At 41.5% G+C, this 20,629-nt stretch overlaps 3 protein-coding genes across 4 annotated transcripts; 1 reads left to right on the top strand and 2 right to left on the bottom strand.

Moving 5' to 3' along the window:
• Positions 1 to 317: 317 nt before the first annotated feature.
• LOC6576047 (AP2-associated protein kinase 1) lies at positions 318 to 14,083 on the bottom strand. Of its 2 annotated transcripts, none has more exons than XM_002002014.4 (8): positions 13,272 to 14,083; positions 10,670 to 10,803; positions 10,478 to 10,611; positions 9,865 to 10,417; positions 9,141 to 9,805; positions 7,792 to 8,087; positions 7,312 to 7,560; positions 318 to 3,680 (listed from the first exon to the last, which is right to left on the bottom strand). In XM_002002014.4, the coding sequence occupies exons 1-8, from the start codon at positions 13,417 to 13,419 to the stop codon at positions 1,252 to 1,254; spliced, it is 4,608 nt and encodes a 1,535-aa protein (XP_002002050.2). In that variant the 5' UTR covers positions 13,420 to 14,083; the 3' UTR covers positions 318 to 1,251. The 2 variants fall into 2 exon arrangements, with proteins under 2 accessions (XP_002002050.2, XP_032584419.1); XM_032728528.2 differs by lacking the exon at positions 318 to 3,680 and adding an exon at positions 7,086 to 7,211.
• A 93-nt stretch (positions 14,084 to 14,176) lies between these two features.
• On the top strand, positions 14,177 to 17,528 carry LOC6576046 (transport and Golgi organization protein 6). Its single transcript, XM_002002013.4, has 3 exons — positions 14,177 to 14,329; positions 14,383 to 16,596; positions 16,669 to 17,528. Exons 1-3 carry the CDS (start codon positions 14,269 to 14,271, stop codon positions 17,163 to 17,165), a joined length of 2,772 nt encoding a protein of 923 aa, XP_002002049.2. The 5' UTR covers positions 14,177 to 14,268; the 3' UTR covers positions 17,166 to 17,528.
• Positions 17,529 to 20,628, bottom strand: LOC6576045 (L-2-hydroxyglutarate dehydrogenase, mitochondrial). Its single transcript, XM_002002012.4, has 3 exons — positions 20,030 to 20,628; positions 18,271 to 19,128; positions 17,529 to 18,213 (listed from the first exon to the last, which is right to left on the bottom strand). The coding sequence occupies exons 1-3, from the start codon at positions 20,161 to 20,163 to the stop codon at positions 17,820 to 17,822; spliced, it is 1,386 nt and encodes a 461-aa protein (XP_002002048.2). The 5' UTR covers positions 20,164 to 20,628; the 3' UTR covers positions 17,529 to 17,819.
• Position 20,629: the final 1 nt, after the last annotated feature.

The raw sequence follows: 20,629 nt of genomic DNA, 5'->3' as shown, positions 1-20,629 counted from the left end.
ACAATGGGCACAGTGGCTGCTCAAATAAAAGGCACAGTAAGCAGTTCTCTTACAGTTTCTCATTTTCTTTCTGCCTTCGTACAACTGTTTATATTTCAATGTTTGTTATTGTTGATTTGAGTGCTGCTTACAAATAAATACACCTGCATGCAAATATAGATAAATTACCGTATTATATATTATATATATTATTATATATATCATTGACACTTTTTATGATTTGATATTTGTATTGCATGCTTACAGTGGCGTGCGAAAAAATGTTACCATCAGCCCTATGCACAGTGGCTGCCCAAATAAGACTCACAGCGTATGTATACCCTTTTTATTTGTGGTGAAACAAGTTTATTCGCCGAGTATAATATATATAAAGATATATAGATAATTTATATATAGTCGATAATAATACATATTCATAAACAAATTGAGTACGAATTTCATTGTTAGTAAATAAATTTTGTTTTGTTTTTAATTGATCTTCCTTTCATCTTGTTAGCGTGTTAGAGGGTATTATAATCACATTGATGTTTTGTATATATATGTATATAAAGATTATATATGTATTTATGTATAGATAATATAATATATATAAATAAATAATAGTGTTAATTTGACAATGCAAATCAAAGGGAAAATGCCATAAACAATAATTGTAACTTTGGTAAACTTACGCAATCGTATAAATTCTATATGCATAAAGCAACATCTCTGGTCGTTCGAACAAATGTGCCAAAACTAATTTAGTTTTTTTTTTTGTTTTTTTAATTATTGTTTTCACTAAATAACAGATATTAGTTATATGTATATATATCTTTTGCCATATAGATATAGATGAGCTGCTATTCTTTTGCTTTTCTTATTGGATTTTTAAGCTCTGGGTTCAAAAAAGCCAGAGAAATACTATTCTCAAAAAATACATGATCTGCGCTTGAACGGTAAATCGTCTACAATATATATTTATATATATATTTCTATGTGCTTGGAAGTACATTGTGTGTGTGTGCTTGTATTTGTAACAGTGGCAGCTGCTAGTAAAAAGTATAAAAGGAACGCATAACAAATAAAAAAATAAAATACAAATAAAAAAGAGTAAATACGCACACTGAGAGAAAAGCAACAGCTTTTCATCTAGCCAATTTTTTGAAACATTGTCTCAGTCTCTACTCTGTTTCTGTTTGTTTAGGAATTTTCCACTAGCGCTGATAACAGCGTGCCGATAAGCACAGACGCAACTGTAAACGGTTAACGGTTTTAGGAGAACAAATTGTTGCGTCGCTTTAGCGAGCCGAATTTCTTTTCAGCCTCGAGCAGCATCTTCTCCTTGCGCACCACCTCGAACGGTATCGTCTTAGACATGCGATCGATCTCCTGATCGGATGGAAAGTCCTCGAAGCTCATATTGCTGAAGCCCGTCTTGGCGGAGTTCTGAATGGTATTCGACTGAAAGTTGCTGCGATTCTCGTCCTGAGCCAAGCCGCCGACTACATTGACATCGTCATCGTCGTCATGGGATTGGTATTGGAGGCGCTGATGCTTCTGTTTGCTGCCCGAGCTGAGGGATGAAGTGGAACCGAGGGCGCCAGCGCTGACCTTTTTATAGGCATGTCCCTTGACCTTTTGGGTGAGCTTGGCCGGCAACGCTCTCACAGCCAAATGGGACTTTTCCTTCTTGGCTTTAACAGAGGTGGAGGCGGCGGCTGAAGCCGTCGCAGTTGCTGCTGCTGCTGGCGCATCGTTGTCTGCCACCAGCTGGGCAGAGCGCAGCACCACGGGCTCCTCCTCATCGTCGGGTGTATAGTCCGAGCAGCGTTCTTGAGAGATTTGCACAAAACCATTATCGGCAATGGGCAGCAGTGGCTGCAAGTGTGGTGCGGGCTGTATTGGTGGTGCTGGTGGTATTGAAGCTGAAGCTGGAACTGGAGCTGCAGCTGCAATGGCGATTGTGATTGCAGGCGGCTGGGCATGCTGTGTGCTGGGTACTGGAGCTGGACCTGGAGCTGGCAAGGAGCAGGAGCTGATGGCGTTCACATAGACACTGCTAGAGCTCTTGTTCGGTTGGTGGTTGGTCAACGGTTCGGGCGTTTTATTAATTATTATCGAATGATTGATTGTGACAACAGGTGCAACAGCATTCATTTTAATCACATTGTTGTTGTTGTTATTGTTGTTGTGGTTGGGATAGTGGAGCTGGAGTGGATCGGGCGTAGCGACAACACATTTGCGTATTACCTGTGGGAATGGCTCCGAGCCAAAGAGATCACGTTGCTCGCCATCATCCAGTGGCTGCTGCTGCTCCTTGTTAATGGACTGCTCGATAAACGGATTGAATATGGGCTCATTGAACTCATCGAGCTGCGGTTGCTGCAGCTGCTGCTCCTGCTGCAGTTGCTCTTGCTGTGCTGGGAAATTGGCAAAGTTTGCCGCCTGACTGGTCGGCGTCTCGGGCGCACCCTTGACCGGCGTGGATGTCCACATTTCCGGCTCGCTGGGTCGCGGACGCGGCTGTTTGGTCTTTGTCACACGCTTGAGCGGCTTGCCCACGGGCAGCTTGAAGGGCGCCATAGCAAACACGTCCAGCTCTTCAGGCTCAGCTGGTTCGTTGCCCGCAGGTGCTGAGGATTCGTTGCTGCTCTTGCTCTCCGCCGAGCCATAGTCCAGCTCATCGTCCAGTAGCAGCGGACGATCGCCAAATTTGTGCAGCAAATCACTGGACGTGGGACTCAGCTCCTCGTTGCCGGCACTACTGCCCACACAGCCCGGATTGGCGTCTCCGCTGGCCGCAGCCACCGCTGCGGAGCGATCCTTTTTGCGCATACGCACCTTGACCACGACGCGACTGCGCACATCATCCTCGTGCGTGGTGACGCTTTCGCACTCCGCATGATAAGCCGAACTGCTGCAGGTCTTGACGCTTTCGCTGATCCCGTCCATGTCCAGGGGCACCACGCGCCGTGGCTTGGCCTGGGTGGCGCGCGGATTCTCATCAAATAGATCATCATCCTCGGCACGCAAATCGCTGGCCGAGCCAATGGAATCGGCATCATCGTCCGATTCCCCATTGGCCGCCGCCGCTGCCGTTTGGGCCGCTTGCTGAGCTGCCTGGGCAGCCACGGCGGCGGCCATTAGGTTCAGCTGCTGGGCCGCCTGCTGTGCCGACGATGAGGGTCGCTTTGTGGTCGCCGTCTGGCGCAGTTTCTTCACAATGGGCAGGTGCGTTGTCTTGTCCACCTTCTGGTAGGCCACCTGTTGGATCTTGTGTATGGTCTCTGGTATGTTGTTCGTCACGATCTGCTTGAAGATGGCCGCCTTTTTGGCGCTGCCGCCGCCAACGACGACGCCGACGCCGATGCCACCGCCGCCAGCGTCGTCGCTGTCCTGCTGAAAGAACTCCGAGTCGGAGTCATCGGATGTGGGCTGATCGTTGCTGCGCAGCTTCTCATACTTGTTGCGATCCTCCAGCGGCAGCTTCACGAATCCCGTGCCCACAGAGCCGCTCTCACTCTGCAGCCCGAGGCCAGCGCCATCGGAGTCCGTTTTCAGACGACTTATCAGTGACGTTTTGTCCTCCTCTAGTGTCGGGGACAGCAGCCATTTGGATGAACTGGATGAGATGGCATTCCCTGTTGTTGGGATACTGGGCGTGCCGCCGCTGCCTGACGAGCAGCTCACAATGAATTTGGCTGTGAATGAGATCAAGTACTTTTATGCAGTTTATGAGTTTACGGACTAGTTCGAGTGCGACATGGCTGACAGTTGGACAGTTCTGTCCGGGATTAGGATTACACGATCATATGCTTATTATATGTATGTATAATGCTATATAGACAATCTGTAGAGCTGTGTCTGAGTATCTATGAGCTGTGCATCTGTACATGTACATGTATGTGTGTGTTTGTGTGTGTGGGTTTGTTAGTTAAATATGACGTCCTTGATGCCATCCTGGGAGCTGTGAGTTAAACGATGATCTATGGATACAATTTCTTCAAGTGGGCTATGCACAGGACGATATAACTAATTTGACTGAAGATCAAAGATCTGGAATTCCATATCATAAAGAATATCACTTATCTATACTAGCTGTACTGCAGGCTGTGTTGGGTTAGTTGGATCAATGATCTACAATTCAATTTACATAAAGGAACATATCTTTTGTCTATGCTAGGCTGAATACTCTCATGCATATATAATTAACATTTCATTTAAATACTTGTTGCATATACCTATAGATTATATATATATATATATATTTTTTTTTTTTTATTCTAACAGATAAGTTTTCGTCTGGAAGATTGTGTTAAAAGTTTAAGGAATCTATTGAAGGTTAACTAGTTAGATCTTGCATTTTATATCGATAAGATATAGAAGATATATATATTCTATGAATCTGTATTCCATATCATATTGATTTAGTTAACATTCAATAGAAGATAATATTTAAAACATATTAGTTTAAGACAGCAGAGACAGAGTAGTATGTCTATATCTAGTGATTCTTATTACACGCACTACAAAGTACTCACATGTACTGTAAATAAGAATTTAATAGAATTAATTTATTGAAATATTTTTGAACAGTAAAAGGCTTGAATTCACAAATATCTTGCTTGTTTCATTAGACCATCTATACTGTTAGCTTCCAAAAACATTGTTATTAAACTGTAATGCTTTCTTAAATTATAATAAACTTAAAATATTTTAGTTAATGTTGTCCTGTGCATAGCCTTTTGGTGTTAGTAAATAGCTATTAATAAATCCCATTTTAATTCAAGTACAGTGAATGCTCGCAAAGAAAGTGAAGACTCGCAAGGAGAACTTTACAGTTAAATTCATTCTATTTCCATCAATTTAATACTATCGAGCATTCACTGTAGTGAACGCGGCTTAAGTTAAGCTAATTAAATTTGTTTGCATTTTATTTTTTTTCTTTTGGTTTATTGCATTTGAAATCGTTTGTAACTTTTTGCTGCTTAACGCTTATACAATTTCTTCTTCATTCAACATTTGTTTATATATAAATATATATTTTGGTTTTGATATATTTGCGTGTGTATATAGATATATATATCTGTCAATTGTAAGCTGCATTTGCTGCTGCTAATTAGGTTTATGTTTCTATCTTTACCTGACTTTTTGTGTTGCTTTTCATTGCGCTTCATATTTGTTCAAAATTTATATATATATATATATATATATATATACATATAGTATGTACATATATATATGGTTCTTTGATTTTTAAAACTAGATATTTACTCTTTGGAATAATACTTTAAGTTCGAATAGTTTAGTTTTCTTTTTGTTTTGTTTAATAATTTTATATACAAATATTAACAGGTTTCATTGGAACATCTAATTAAACAATATTTTTATTTTCTGATCGCTTTTTTCCAGGAACAATTGATCTCTCTTTGTCTCTTGGACATTATGCAAATATATATAGATATATATTGTCTAGCATTGATTGGACATTTGTTTAATTATGTTATTAACAATTTTGTTGCATTGCATTTTATTTGCTCAATTGCCGCCATATCCGCAGCGAACGCAGTTTAACGCGAACTTTGCAAAGTTGGGAAAGCATAAAATAAAAATTGTTATGAAATTAATTAAAGAAAATTTTTTAATTTGCCTAATTTATAATCTTTAGTAATTTAGCATAAAATGTTTAGAATTGCACGACTTGAGTATATATTTAAATTAGCTTAATAAATGGTTGTCGAATTTGATGATATGCAGCAAATTATTGCTTTAAAACACATTTCAATAATTTTTAATTTTTGTTTTAATCATATTTTGATATATTCTTTAGCCTTAATTTATTTTACAGAAAAACACACAGAAATAGAGCGCATGGTATCGTACAATCAAGTTGACCCGAAAAGACTGAAGTATATGTCGAAAGGCAATAGTAAAATCCAAAGAAAATTATGAAAAAGCTGCGATTAGATCTTTGAGCAGTTGCCATAACAGTTTTTGTTTTACATTTGCTGTTATGTTATGTATAACAGGTCTCTGATTAATGTAAACATACCAAATTTCTGTTATGTTTACGTAACAGCCCTGACACTGTTCAAGGTTTAAAGAACCAGCTTAAGTGTAATTGCGCTGTTACTTAACATAACCGATATAGCAACGTTTAAACTAATGCAGTTTAGCATAACTATTGCTATCATGCATTTTTGCTGTCCTGTTATTATGTGAGACACCCGCTTAGGCTTCACTACTAACAATACAACACAGAGAACAGACTTTTTGTATGGGTAGTGGCTTAACACTTGTCTGCACTGTTAGTTAACATTTACTCTATTTAGCTGCCTTTTGACATATACATACATAGTGTTAAAATACATAATTATAATTGAAATTTTTGAATATTGTTTTTGGTTAAACAAAACCACAACCACTAATTACAGTTACTGTTAAAATTACTGTTACTGTTACAGTTACTGCTACGGTTACTGTTACTAAGTTAATAATTGTTTCTCTAGCATAGAACCAGCACCAAATATTTGTTTTTGTTAGAAGCGCTTAGATTGGAGTTGAAGTTAAGATTATGGTTATAGTTAAAGACAAAGTGGTTGATCAACTCGGCTTTGTCGGTTTGTCAAATTGTTGTAACATACTAGAAAATATATATTGTATATTTGTATGTATAATAGAGTATATACAACAAATGTGCCAAACTGTTGTTGGTTAGTAATTGTGCATTTCGAATATTTACAAACAAAATATTGATATACATATATGAATATATGTATATATAGATTTTATAGAATAGTTTCAAGTAAGCTTTGACAGTAGATTTGTCGCAACATGAGGATCGTCGGTCGATCTATGGCACACTGAAGCAAAATACTACTTCCCCACTTCTCTCACACACCTACACCCACTCTCATTCTCTCTCTCTCTCTCGCTCTCTCTCTCTTTCTCTCTGTCTCAAACCAATCGCTCACTTTCTGTTTGTCTGTTCTATGAGGATTTCTTTCTCTCTCATGAGAATCTTCTCTCTTTTCTTTTTTACTGGGCGTCTGTTGTTGTTGTTGTTCTTGTTGTCGATGTTGCTGCTGTTGTTGCTGTTGCTTTGGCTGCTGTTGTTGCTGCTGCTCTGCAGTTGTTGTGATTGTTGTTGTTGCTGTGGCTGTTGTAGCTGTTGTTACTCTACTGTAGATGGGTATTTTAGACTACGTCTACGTTCAATTCATTTTCACTTTCTAGATCGAGAGAGATTGAGAGCAACAAAAGCAACAATCGAGAAACTAAACGTATTTCTGGCTTGGCAACAATAAGAATTTTACAAATTTCATGCTTTACCTCCAGTTTTGCGCAACGAGCTCGCCTTTTCGCGCAGACCGGGCGGCAAACTGAACGGCGCCGAGCCGAACGGATCCTCAGCCAGCGCAGTTGCCGGATTGGGCGACACAGCCGCGCCCATTGGAGCCGGAGGAGGAGCTGTCAAGGCTGTCGTTGCCGTTGCGTTTGCTCCAGCTGTTGGTGCAGAAGCCACATTTTGTTCCGTGGGCGTTAGCGTTGACGTTGTGGATGCAGATTTCGCTGTTATACCTGTGAGAGATGAAAGATCATGAGTTTCTGATTGATTGATTGAGTACCACATTATCTAGAAATCCGTTGAATTGGTTGATCGATTGCCTGATTGATTCATTACTTGACTACTAAGTTGGGCTTAGTTCTCATTTACTTCAAAAATTGATTGATTCATTAATTAACTGATTGACAAATTGATGCGACAATTTGTTTCTATAATGTTATAGGTTCAGGTCATTGTTTACTCACTGCCTTGGCTGCCACGTTGTCGTATCTTATCGAACTCGGCCTCAAATATGTGATCCTCGGTCATTTGGCTGAATGGCTGCTCCTCCTCGAACGGATTCCAGGCCTCTACACGCTTGTCCATGGTCTGGCGCGCCAGCTCGTTGCTGGACAGGGATGTGACCGTGGCATTGCTGCTGGCATAGATGCCCGGATTTGAGGCAGCGCTGGTCAACGACACATTCGGCGGCCCATCTCCGCACATGGCAATGTTGTTGTTATACGGCGCGAGGAACTGGCTCGTCTCATTGGCAAAGGTTCTGCGGCGGCGCAACAAAATAATGCAATTATGAGTGTACGGAAATGGAAATGAGCATCAGGTGACAGATGAGCGGGGAGGAAGAGATAGCAAAGCGTATCAAATCAATTACTTGGATAGAGATTAGATTAAGAGATGCCCTCAATTTGCAACCATTTCAAGAGGGGTAACATAATTGTGAGCATTAGTGTGGGAAGAATAATTTTTTTTAATAAAAACATCAAAAAATGATTAAGTTTCATGAATTAGTATAGTGTTATCAAAATGTAGTTAAGTTAATTTATTTGTGAAATGAAAGTTATTTTAATAATTCGTTCCAAATTTGAGTTCAATCGAACTAAGAGCTTTTCAAAAAGTAATACGAGTCCTTTTCATTTAAAACGAAATCAATTTTTAGAGGCATTAACTTCATTAATTAGTCAACTTAAAGTAAATTTAGTTGGTGGTATAAGAACCTTTTTCAAGCTTTATTAGTCTAATCGCTCTAAGAGATATATAGTACAAATTTAGTAGGTCTCTTTTATAAATAAAGCGTATTACGATATCTGCGTTGACTTCTAATAATTATCGATTTTTCTTATACACAACTGGATATACTATACTATACTATAGTCTCGGCAAATTTGTGTTTGTTTTCTTTTAGCCTTTAGCTAAGTCTCTAACAAGTTATATATAAAATGAACAGTCTTGACCCTAGCTATATATATAATACGCATAACTGTATAATACATATCTTTTTTTGCACATATTTGAAACCCATGTTTAAGGCTTGAATGTAAGGAGCAATAAAACACAAAAGTTATGGGGAAATAAATATTGTGAAATGTGTGTAATAAAATTTGTGCGTATTTTTCATGTGGAGCCAAGAGGGAGCACATGATATCTTATGTCTTTTTATTGACTTTGCGGCTGTTCATCGTCGTCATTTGTGGCTCTTAGGAGTGTAATGAGAAAACACAAGTAAAAACGTGGGCGTTGAGAGTGAAAGCAAGAGAAGAGCAGACACACACAAATAGAGATAACCAGATGCGGCTAATATTCATGATGCACTTACTTATTAAAGGCCGAGGTGTCGCTGACATTCCTGCGATGTCCGGCGCCGCTCGTTTTGGGCGGTGTGAGCATGTGCTTGGTGGGTGTGCCGACACTGCCGGTCACGCCCAATTCATTGAGTGATGTCTCTGGCAATTCACTGGTGGCATCGTTGGCAACAATTGTTGCTGCTGCTGCTGCTGTTGGTGCTGTTCCGGCAGCTGCAACGGATGCAACAGCTATGGCTGCCTCATTGAAGGGATCCGGATAGACGCTCGACTCGAACAGGTTGTTCACAGCTGTGGGAGCCACTACAGTTGCTGCTGCAGCTGCTGTTGCCGGCACAGTTGGTGCTGGCGGTGGTGCAGTTACTACTGGTGCTGTTGTGGGGGCTACTGCTGGCATTGCTGGAAAGTTTGCCTGGAATTGCTCGACCACGGCTTGTGGTTGCGGCGATGTTATATTTTGACGAGGCAGTGGACTGGGCGGTAGGCCCAGACCCAATGCATTCTGGCCGTGCACCGAACTGGAGCCTTTCGGTCGCGAACGCGGCGCCACACTGGTGCCAGCTTCCACTATAGATACATTTTGTTGCGGCTTAGCTGCCTTGGCTGCAGCACTGATGCGCTTTGCCTCCGACTCAAACGGAGGCACCAACAGCTGGTCAAAATTGGGCATAGCGGATTTCTGCAAAGCAAAATCCTATTAACATGATAATCCTCCTCTTTTGGTAAAATTTAACTTACATGCAAATTCTGTACGGGATTATCTTTACCCGCCAGCCGGAATGCCACTTCGCACACCTGCCAAATGTTGGGACGTCGTTCCATGTCCGTATCGAGCATATACTTAATCAATTGATGTATGCCACGCGAGTATTTGGAGTTATCTGGTATGGCGAATTGTCCATTCTGTATGGCCAGCGTGCTCTCGCCAAAGGGCAGGGTAAAGAAGCATAGCTTGTAGAGCATACAGCCCAGAGCCCAAATATCCGCTTTAGTCGTAATACTCTTCCCACTGTAAAGGTCAATCATTTCGGGTGCACGATACGACAGCGTTGTATACTTCTGTATCTCCTCCTCGACCACACTGACGCCATGCTGTTGAGGATTCAGAGTTTTGGCTGTGGCCGAGCCAAAGTCACAGAGTACGAAATTTCCAGCATCCGTTTGCAATATGTTCTCGACCTTCAGATCTCGATGAATAATGGGCGTTTGGCAGTAATGCAAACGTGAGACGGCCTCGGCAATATCACAGAAGATGGTTAACACTTCCTGCTCGGTGAAGCCAACGTGCAATCTGCAATCAAATAGATACTATATAAATACACGAATATTATGCATATAAATTTACACATACCTCGCATTCATCATGGCCAGCATGTGATGCTTGCAGTATGGCATCAGTAGCAGCACTTCGCACACTCCGTTTCCAGTTGACGTAATGCTCGAGTCCACATAACCGATGATATTTTTGTGTCCACTCAAATTGCTCTGTAATGGAACGAAACGGTTTAGCAAATGTTCATATATCTTATGCATTATCGCTTACGGCAATTTGTATCTCACGCTTGGCCACATTCAGATCGTGTTCATTGTTGACGTACATTCGTTTGAGTGCGTATTTGGTGGTTGATGCACTGCCTCCGCCATTCCCACGTGCCAGAAAGACCATGGCAAAGCCGCCTGCAATGAGGGAATACATTCGTTATTAGTCATCATTATAGATTTAAATCAATTGTAATGTCTAGACTGTCTACAGCTGGCAAAACCAACACCAACTGAAGGCCAACAAGCCGCCAATATTTGTATACTATAACAATGAAGGGTATAATTCTTAAGTTGTTAGATTGGTCGAGAAAGGTTTTGAATTAGAAAACAATAACAAAACCAAAATTTAGGTGCTAATGAAGCAAGAAGCGGATTGGTTGGAAATGTAATGATACCAATAACAGTCAGCTCAAGTTAATATGCCATGTTAATAATAGTTAACATTAAATATCTACACCAATAACAGACAGCTTATAGAATTACAAGCTATTTAGCTTTAAATATTAATAACAGTAAAATTAACATAATACATATGTTTTGTTGATAATAAATACCTATACCAATGATAGGCAACTTATATGTACAACATTCCATAAATGGGATATGTTATAAGCATACGCCTTCATTTACTCACGTCTGTTAAGCGTTAGGACAGTTATCTTTTGTAAACGTATTCAAAGTATTTTTACTTAATATTTATGAACGTGTATTCATTTGTATATTTTAAATTGAAATCAATCAAGCCTTATCTACTTCTGTCCTAGCTATGCCAGCTATATAGTGTATACAACTATTCTGGAATAGATATTTCATTCAAACACAACAAACGGCGTTAATGTTAACATACCTCTGGCTCTATACCACCACCCCCCTCCCCCACCAACTAGCCCGACCGACCAAGTAGTTTCACCCTTCCTTACTCTGCTGTCACTCCAATGAACGATAAAAAGCGACGTAATATACATTCTACATACATACAAAATTAACATAATGGGTACATGTGTACATTTGTACAAAGCTACTGAAGGTCACGTACAACAACAACAATAATAATAACAACAACAGTAGCAGCAACAATGACAAGAATAATAAAACATACACACATACAAATCATTTAGGGAACCCAAAAACAACAACAAATGCGACAAGCATGCGTGTTTGTACATATATATATATATGTGTGTGTGTGATTGTAATTGTAACTGTAGCAGTGCTTGATTTGTGTTCGACTTTTTAGTTGGCGTTTGTGAAAATATAAAGTCAAATGTTAATCAATGCTGAAGGTTGGCAGCGCATGCATATCAAAAGCCAACAACAACAATGCACAGTTACAATTGCAATTTGTGGCGTTAATGAAAATTCGAATAAGAAACTGTCCAAAATAATGACTAAGAAAGATAGCGGCAAGCAAGCGTGGCTAACTCCTTATGATTTGCCATTTGCTTGCGCACCTAGTCATGCAATGGGGTTTTGTTTCTTAACGTGCTGGCAACGCTGGTCAATTAACAGTCAAGTCAAACGACAGCAACAACAACAACAACAGCTGATGCCGACATTCTATAGTCAATAGCAATAACAGCATTGGCTGCCAAGTTGCAAAAATAGCCAAAAATGAAAATAAAGCACAAATATATCAATAACTGTAGCCAAGTAAAAGGTGGAAGAACGGGCCTTACGCACACACACACACACATACACATACAAATGAATACATACATACACAAGACCAATAGGACAAAAATAAATGCAGCTGTTGAAATAGTAGCTGCTATTTGCCAAGCACTCGACGATTGAGGGGGGCATTTTGCAGTGCAGGATATTATTCATTTCAATTCAAGGACATTGGCAATCTCTGCAACTCGCCTTGGTCTGTGGCAGTGTGTGCGGCTGGCCGGCGAAAGCTAAAAACAGCAACCTGTATAGTTATAAGAATCTTAAAAGGAGTAAATTGACTTAATAATTTGATTTATTAAATAGTAAGAAGTAAAATTTGCAAAAAGGCAAACTAACAAGCTCACACAAATTTCTTTTCTTTCACATCTCACATATTTCTAGCTATAAAAAGGCTAGAGCAACAGCATTGCGGTTGAACTCTGCCTTTTGCGGATGACAACTATTGCCAGAGCTTTGTTTGCAAGCGCAAGGAAAGAGAAATAGCAAAATATATATAAAATGTTTGCTTTATTGGCTTGATTAATGTGTATAATTGATTGAATTTCTATTAATTTGTATAGTAGAAAACGGAATCGACAATTTCTTTGTGCCCAGTCGGACAGCACGCGACAAGTGGCGCCGACAAATTGCCAAAGCGGGAGATACAGCTGTTTACGCCCCACATTAAAAAAGTAAAACACATTAGCATATATATATATATATATATATATATATATATATATATATATATATATATATATATATATATATGTATGTTTCACAATATATTTCACAATTTTTATCTAATCTGGCTAACACAATTTAAATCTGGTGGCAATGTCTGGTGGTGTAATGCCTTACGCACATACACACACACTCGCATTCATAAAACATACATACATATTTAAATCTGATAAGCAGCTCACTTTCCCCCTCGCACTCGTACTCACCTTCGGCCAAGACATCCTCGACGGTGACCGTGACGCGTCCGACTGTGAAGACCTTGCCGACGAAACTGTTAGTCTCCTTGGATGAGGAGCTGTTGTGCGAGTTTTCCAATTTCTCATTTCTGTCGAACTTCGACAGGATTTTCTTCATTTTTATGTTCTATTTTAGTTGCTGTTGTTTACTGCAGCAGCAGCAGCAGCGACGGCGCCGTCAACGTCGACGTCGGCAGGTGAGTGTGTGTTTTAATTGCGTGGGCGTTCGACAACGATGGGCGTGTGTATCTTCCCGCTAGCCGTATAATTAACTCGACTTTTTCTAGTTTAATTAACTTTTGTTGTTGCGTAGTTTTGTAATTTACGCTGCGCTTTTTCGCATTTGCATGGCAGCGATACACATGCAAGCACACATACACACACACACTAGCTCTCGCACACTTTACACATACAGGCACACGCACTCACACTATGGAAAAAGAAAGTTGTTCGATTTTCCTGATTACACGTACGAATTTTACGGCAAGCTATTGCTTTACGAAATCAACGATATTTGGTATTATTTACTATTTATTGAAGTTGCACATTATTGTTGGTCTATATACACAGATCGCGGAATAACTATTTACAATATTTGCAGCACACAAAAAAAGCGAAAGAATTTTAGCTGCAATTAAATTGGATTTCACTAACTGTGCAAGGTTGCCAGCCGATAAAAAGAATTAGAGCTGTGCAATTGGTGTGCCAATCGGCACGCAATTTCCGTGCTTGCGTGAATAGGTTTCAAGTAACGCATTTACTTAAATATTGCAATTGTTAAAATTTTGTAAAAATTTAAATGTGCAAACATTTTTTATTGTGTACGGTATGAAAACATTTAAAACATATAGAAAATTGCTAGTGTCATACTGGCATTACACCTGCTGTTTGGCGTTGCCACATCGTTTGCACAACAGCTGTCTAATTTTTACAAAACAATTCTATGCGCAGTTGAAATTTGCGCGCAATGATTAATACAGCTAAATATTTTGCATTACTGGAAAATTTAAACTTTAAACATGCTGAAAGTAAGTAAAGCGGGCTTATAATTATGACGTCAATAATAAATTGTATATTGCAGCCGGTGGAAAAGAGTTGGTGGGCAGCGATGGATTGGAAGTTCTTCAGGCAAATTTAAAAATATTGTCGAAATATATTCAAAAGGATTTAAAGGAGCAGTTGCAGGAGCTGTGCATGGCGCTACAAGTAGAGAAGGAGAGTGATGAGATTGATTTAAAAAACTGCGTCAATTGCTATATCATCCAACTGTTGCACGTGCTGCACACGCTTAGCATCAACATCAATTTCCACAGTGATGCAAAGGAGGATTTAATTTCGGTTGCTCATCTAAAACTTTGCATACGGGCCACGCAGGAGCTCAGCTATTATGCTTTGCGTTCGCAGCTGCATGAAGATTTCTATAAGTCAGCCGTCTACAAGGATGTTCAGCGTGTCAGCTGCTATCGCTCTCTTATTTATCTCAGTGTACAAATGTTCATTCGCCTGCTGACCATTCGTCAGCTGCATATAGCAAATGCCATGGAGCTGGTGCAGCGAGATCTGCTGGCGGCCGTGATTAGTCAGCGCGTAGCTCAGCCCAGTCCGGAACAGCTTCTGCAACTGAATGCGGCACTCGCTTATTTGTGGCAGAGTGAATCCAAAGCGGATTACTTTAGACACGTGCTGCTGCTGAAGGCAACTCCAAATCTGTCTGCTCCATTGGCCAAAGAGCTCCATCATCAACTGTTGAGCAAACTGGGCGCAACGCATGGCTTTGCCAGCCTCTTGGCTGCTCTGCAAACACCGAACGTCACGCAAAGTGCTGAAATTGTGGCTCAGATTGTGGCGCAGCGCGGCTTTTCGTTGCGTCTGCAGCAGCGCCTGATTGAGCAGATCTTCGACTTCTGTGCCATGCAGACGAAGGGCATAATGGCGGGCGTGCTAAGTCTGCGTCGTCTCTACGAACTGAATGTGGAGAATCGTGAGTGCGTGGAGCGTTTACTCAGCAGCCACTGGTTGCCTTTGACATCTCCCGCTGACTTGCTGAATGGCCTTATCATCTGGGAACAGGCGCAGCTATGCGCGTGTATTCGGCTCTGGGAGCAACTCTTCTGCAGCTCCAGCGTCGCTTGTTTGCCCAGCGTGCTACTGGTGCCCTTTGTGCCGCTTCTCCTGCAGCTCTACAAACACCTCCCACAGATGCTAACTGACCGAAAGGCATTGGCTGCTTTAATATTGCGGTGCTTGGATAATAGGGAGTCGAAGCAAGAGCTGCCTGCCGTGCTGCAGCGCCTGTATAGCTTGGATCTGACTGGTCCGCCGCCTTGGCAAGCCTTACATCCACGCCTGGCTATCAAATTATCCTCCCAGTCTGGTCTTGTTACAGTTCAAGTGGAGCAACAACAGGAGGAGGAAAACTATTGTCGAGCCCTGACGGCTCTGCTCAAGGCTGGCAGCGATCACACGTTAACTGCGAAGATTTTTCTGGCTCTGCTTGGGCTTATGCTGCAGCAGCTCCAGGCCAACGAGTCCGCAAGCACTGAGTTGCTGTCCACCGAAACTGAACTGGCGGATTTCCTGCACTCGAAATATCACCTAAAGCTGGAGCTCCTCGTGGCTCTGGAGCAGCTCGTTTGGCATGAGCCGCTCAAGGCGCAGCTGGCAGCCACTCAGAGTAAAAACTTTATTCAGCTGGTGGCCCAATTGACGACCATCACAGTGCAGCCTTCTGAGATGGCTGAACACATGCAGTTGCTCATATTGTTACTGCTGCAGGAGCTGCTCGAGCGCAACGAACAAATGCAGCTATCGGAGTCCACTCGCCAACTGCAACAGCCACTGCAGAAATTGGCTAGTGGAACATCAAATCCTTTGCTGCTGAATGCTCTGCAGCCGCTGCTCGAATTGGTTAGCGGGAAGCAGCCGAACCGGCTGACTTCAAAAGCTCCCTCAGCTCCCGCTTCGCTCGCTTCCTTTCAGAAGGCGCGTGAGCTCATCGAAAACGAGCAGCCGCATCTGCAGGTCTATGGCATACAATTGATGCTGGAGGCGTTGCGTAACAAGGATCCCACCTTTCTATCCCAATCTCATCGCATCATAGCGCTGGCACTGAGCACACTCAAGCAGAAGGAGTCCTACACATTTCTCAATTGCGTCCGTCTGTTTGTGCAGCTAGTGCACATCATGGAGGCCGAAGTGTTGGACCTGCTCAGCGATGAATATCTATCAGAGACAGCTGATCTCGACTATCGTCTGGTTGTGGGCGAAGCCATACTAAAAGCAGCTCAAGAAATTGGTAAATAATCAAATATCCTTATATATCCTTTAAAATTTTTTTAGTTTTTTATCAATTTCATTTCATTTGCAGGTCCTCTCTGCTATCGTTATAAGGCCGTCCTTATCAATTGCTTTCTGCACGGCGCTCGATCGTCGCTGGATGAATTTCGCAGCTCCGCCTATGCGAACCTGGCGCAGCTTTGTCGCCTGCTGACCTACCAGGTGCACAGCTTCTTCCAGGAACTGCTGCAGCTAATTGACGCCGAGCTCAGCTCGGGTCACTATTTGCCTGCCAAGCGTGGCGCCCTGCTGGTGCTTGCCGAGCTATTGGCCGGCATGGACAACCTGTTGAACTACCAGGACATGCTCTTGCCCATCTATCGGCTGCTGCGTGCCATTGAGGCCAACGAAAGCTGTGATTCACAAATGCGCCAACATGCGGCCAATGGCCTCAAAGTCATAAATGAAAAGTGTCGAGAGCTGCTGAAGAGCGATGCACCTGTGCAGCAGCTGCAGAGAGAGATCAAGGTGCTGGGCATTAAGGAACCCTCAGCGAAAGGCAAGCGGCATATACTGGAGCTGAATTAGAGAGAAAGGGGCGAGAAAATAGAAGATATATCTTGTGCAGAGCGGATAAAAACAAGAGGATCTGTGGTGTAGCTGTAAAGACCCTGTTTAAGGAGATCATAGACTAAGCTAGGCTATACGAAATATATAAATAGTCAATATATCAAACTTTTCATGTAAAAGACCTTAAAAGCAAGTAACTTATATATACAAAAAAAAAGGTGTGTTTATAAAAATTGACATTTACTTGAAATCAATTTCACACATTTCAGCAAATTAAAGTGAAAGCTCAATTTGTTATCTGATTAACTCAGAAGAAATATACAAAATAAGAAAACAAATAAATAAATATTTGAAGCTACATACAAAATTTACAAATTTCAATTATTTTATATATTATTATTAATTAACATTTATTTGAAAACAATTTTACACATTTCAGCAAATTCGCCGCTTTCAGTGAAAGCTCAATTTGTCATCGCATCAACCTCAAATCCATTTGTAAAAAATGTACAAAATAACAAAAACTAAATAGATATTAAATCGATTTGCGAAATAAAAACAATACAATCAACAATGGTAAAACATTGGGGTGATCGAAGAAGAGTTTATGTTTTAAAGTGAATGAGAGAGAAATGCACACAATAAGAAATATTAGTTGGAGTCCAATTGGAACTAGTTGGCCTTGCCAATGGCAAACTCCGTTTCGATCTTGTCGGCGATCATCTTGGCAATGGCCAAGCTGCTCGTTGCGCCCGGCGATGGCGCGTTGCGGCAATGGAGCACCCGCTTGGCCAGCGCCCCGCTGCCCTCGCCACGATCAAAGACGAAATCATCGACCAGATTGCCGCTCAAGTCGAGTGCCTGGGCGCGCACACCTGCTGGCCCACGTTCGATGTCGTATTCGGTGATGTCTGGGATGTATTTCTGCAGCGCCTTCACCTGCAGATTGATGAACGCCGACTTGGCCATCTCGCTGAAGCCGAAGCCTATGTATTTGCTGGCCATCTTGAGGAAGCCTGGATAGCGCAGCGCATCAAAGAGCTCCAACAGATTGATGTCGCCCCAGCTGTACGTATTGAATTGGATAACGAATGGATTCGAATCTAATATGTTGTCTACTCACGTATAGCCTTCTCGCTTCATTGCCAGCACCGCATTGGGTCCCAGCCAGATTTTGCCGTCCATGCGCGGCGTGAAGTGGACGCCCAGGAAGGGGAAGCGCGGATCCGGCACTGGATAAATATTACCACGCACCATGTGCTGTTTCTCTTTGGACAGAAGCAGATACTCGCCGCGGAATGGCACGATGCGTGGCGCTCGCGGACAACCGGTCAGCTCGGCCAGCAGATCGGACTGCAGGCCGCCGCAGGTGAGAACATTCTTGGTGCGCACCTGCCGGCCATCCTTGCCACTGTGTATGGTGACGGGATAGTCGGAGCCTTCTTTGGTTTCGGTGAACTTGGTCACATTGAAGTTCAAGTAGATGTCGCCGCCTGCCCTCTTGAAGTCCTCGCCGTAATGCTGGGTGACCAGGCCCCAGTCCACGATGCCCGTGTGGGGACTGTGCAGCGCTTTGAGGCCCTGGCAATACGGTTCGATCTCCTTGATTTGAGCGCCGTCGATCATGCGCAGATCCCGCACCTGGTTCTTGATGCCGCGATCATGCAGATCCTCTAGCAGCTTCACCTCCTTCTCGTCCGTTGCCACAATCAGCTTGCCGCACTTCTTGTACGGTATCTGATGCTCGTCCAGGTACTTGTAGGCCAGGTTAAGTCCCTCCACGCACAGGCGAGCCTTCAGTGTGCCCGGCTTGTAGTAGATGCCCGCATGGATGACGCCCGAGTTGTGGCCGCTCTGATGCATCGCCAACTTGGGCTCCTTCTCCAAAATGGCCAATTTGAGCTTCGGATGACGCAGCAGGATCTCTCGTGCCGAGGCCGCGCCTACTATGCCCCCGCCCACTACTACAAGATCGTATTCACTGGAAGGAAATGGAAGATATAAACAAATAAGTCTTATTGGAACGGGTAAGTCTAGTATGTTTAATGTGGTCTTATTGCATGTTAATGTATGTTTAATTGGAATGGCGACTAGTACTTCTAATATATGCCTAATTAGACTTCTGGATAAGTAAAGGGAAATGTTACATGGCATATCCTTCAAAGGGATATTTAGCAGACAGATACATAGTGAGAAATTTCAAATTCAAAATCCCTAAGAAATATTTGAGATGAATATTATATTATTATTTGATATATGCTTGAAAATCTATCTTATTAATTATTATTATATTTACATATATATATATATATATATATATATATATATATATATATATATATATATATATATATATATATATATAAAATATATATATATATATATATATATATATATATATATATATATATATATATAAGTATTTTTAATAAATATAAAAATAAAAATAAGTCAATATTAATCTATAATCAGTTCATTTGTCATTCATAATTAATTGACCAATTTCAACTGAAAATATCTTAACATCATCGCTGGCAACTCTAAACAAGATACTCCGTGCTATCATCTGATTGGAATATCAATTAGCAGACTCAGTAGTTGGTTAAACATGGAACAGCTGATTCGATTCAGTCATGTCTAATTGGTACAACAAGAACAAATTTGTGGGAAATTTTTTACGAGTGGAATTCTTTTAATAAAAATGTCCCACTAAATATGCTAAAATTTACTCCTATGAATTTTATGATGTGCTTAAACAGCAAAATATTGAATTATTATTAGGTTGATTTGCAATGGACGAAAATCTAAAATTAAATTTATCTGTCTCGTCTTTACAAGCAACACGCGTTGATTGTCGAATTTTCTTATCACTATGCACGCACCCTTTGCCGCCCGTGGCCGACGACATCGACCTGTGCTGCCCATCGAGATAGGGCAGCAGCTCTGAAGTGAATGCAGCAGCGCATTTGTACTGCTGCCGCAGTTGACCTCTCGACATTTTCAACAGCTGTGACATTTTTTGTTTGTTTTACTTTCACTTTTGTTCTCGCTGAGGACCTTGTTTGACCTTGTCACAAACTATGCGTTCCTCCTCCAGCCACAGTGCCAAAATACTAGAGCAGTGTTACTGAGCGACCAGAGAATTTTAACTTAGCAGCATAGCCAGCGGGCAGCAAAGAAGGCGTTAATTGGGAGGTGGGAGATCGCAAGAGATCAGCTGTCTCTGATAAGAGGTGAACTAGTACGTTCGCTCCGCGTTCGTGAGCCAAATTGCGTTTACGGTGTCTGTTAACTCATTGTTGCGTGCACTATTCAGCGGTTTTGTATTTCTTCAAATCACAGCCAAAATATCATTAAAGAATTTTAAAATTGTGTCTATTAGCGCATTTTGTCTAAAGGAGCTGGTAGGGATACAAAATAAAAAAAATGGTTTTAATTTTGTAACGGCAGCTGGAACAGCTGTTTAATGTATGTAATTCAGC

This window comes from Drosophila mojavensis, unplaced genomic scaffold (genome assembly GCF_018153725.1).
Source record: "Drosophila mojavensis isolate 15081-1352.22 unplaced genomic scaffold, ASM1815372v1 contig_36, whole genome shotgun sequence".
Classification (NCBI taxonomy): domain Eukaryota; kingdom Metazoa; phylum Arthropoda; class Insecta; order Diptera; family Drosophilidae; genus Drosophila; species Drosophila mojavensis.
Note: the sequence above shows the minus strand (reverse complement) of the source record. Positions and strands in the feature narration are given on the sequence as shown.

Excerpts from the sequence above, each read along its gene's own strand:
- LOC6576047 (XM_002002014.4), bottom strand. The coding sequence starts at position 13,419 with ATGAAGAAAATCCTGTCGAAGTTCGACAGAAATGAGAAATTGGAAAAC. Across the intron at positions 10,612-10,669 it reads AGCGTGAGATACAAATTGCC|AGCAATTTGAGTGGACACAA; the intron begins GTAAGCGATAAT and ends GTTCCATTACAG. Across the intron at positions 10,418-10,477 it reads CTGGCCATGATGAATGCGAG|ATTGCACGTTGGCTTCACCG; the intron begins GTATGTGTAAAT and ends ATTTGATTGCAG.
- LOC6576045 (XM_002002012.4), bottom strand. The coding sequence starts at position 20,163 with ATGTCACAGCTGTTGAAAATGTCGAGAGGTCAACTGCGGCAGCAGTAC. Across the intron at positions 19,129-20,029 it reads TCGGCCACGGGCGGCAAAGG|TGAATACGATCTTGTAGTAG; the intron begins GTGCGTGCATAG and ends ATTTCCTTCCAG. Across the intron at positions 18,214-18,270 it reads ATGAAGCGAGAAGGCTATAC|CTGGGGCGACATCAATCTGT; the intron begins GTGAGTAGACAA and ends CAATACGTACAG.
- LOC6576046 (XM_002002013.4), top strand. The coding sequence starts at position 14,269 with ATGATTAATACAGCTAAATATTTTGCATTACTGGAAAATTTAAACTTT. Across the intron at positions 14,330-14,382 it reads AAACTTTAAACATGCTGAAA|CCGGTGGAAAAGAGTTGGTG; the intron begins GTAAGTAAAGCG and ends TGTATATTGCAG. Across the intron at positions 16,597-16,668 it reads AAAAGCAGCTCAAGAAATTG|GTCCTCTCTGCTATCGTTAT; the intron begins GTAAATAATCAA and ends TTTCATTTGCAG.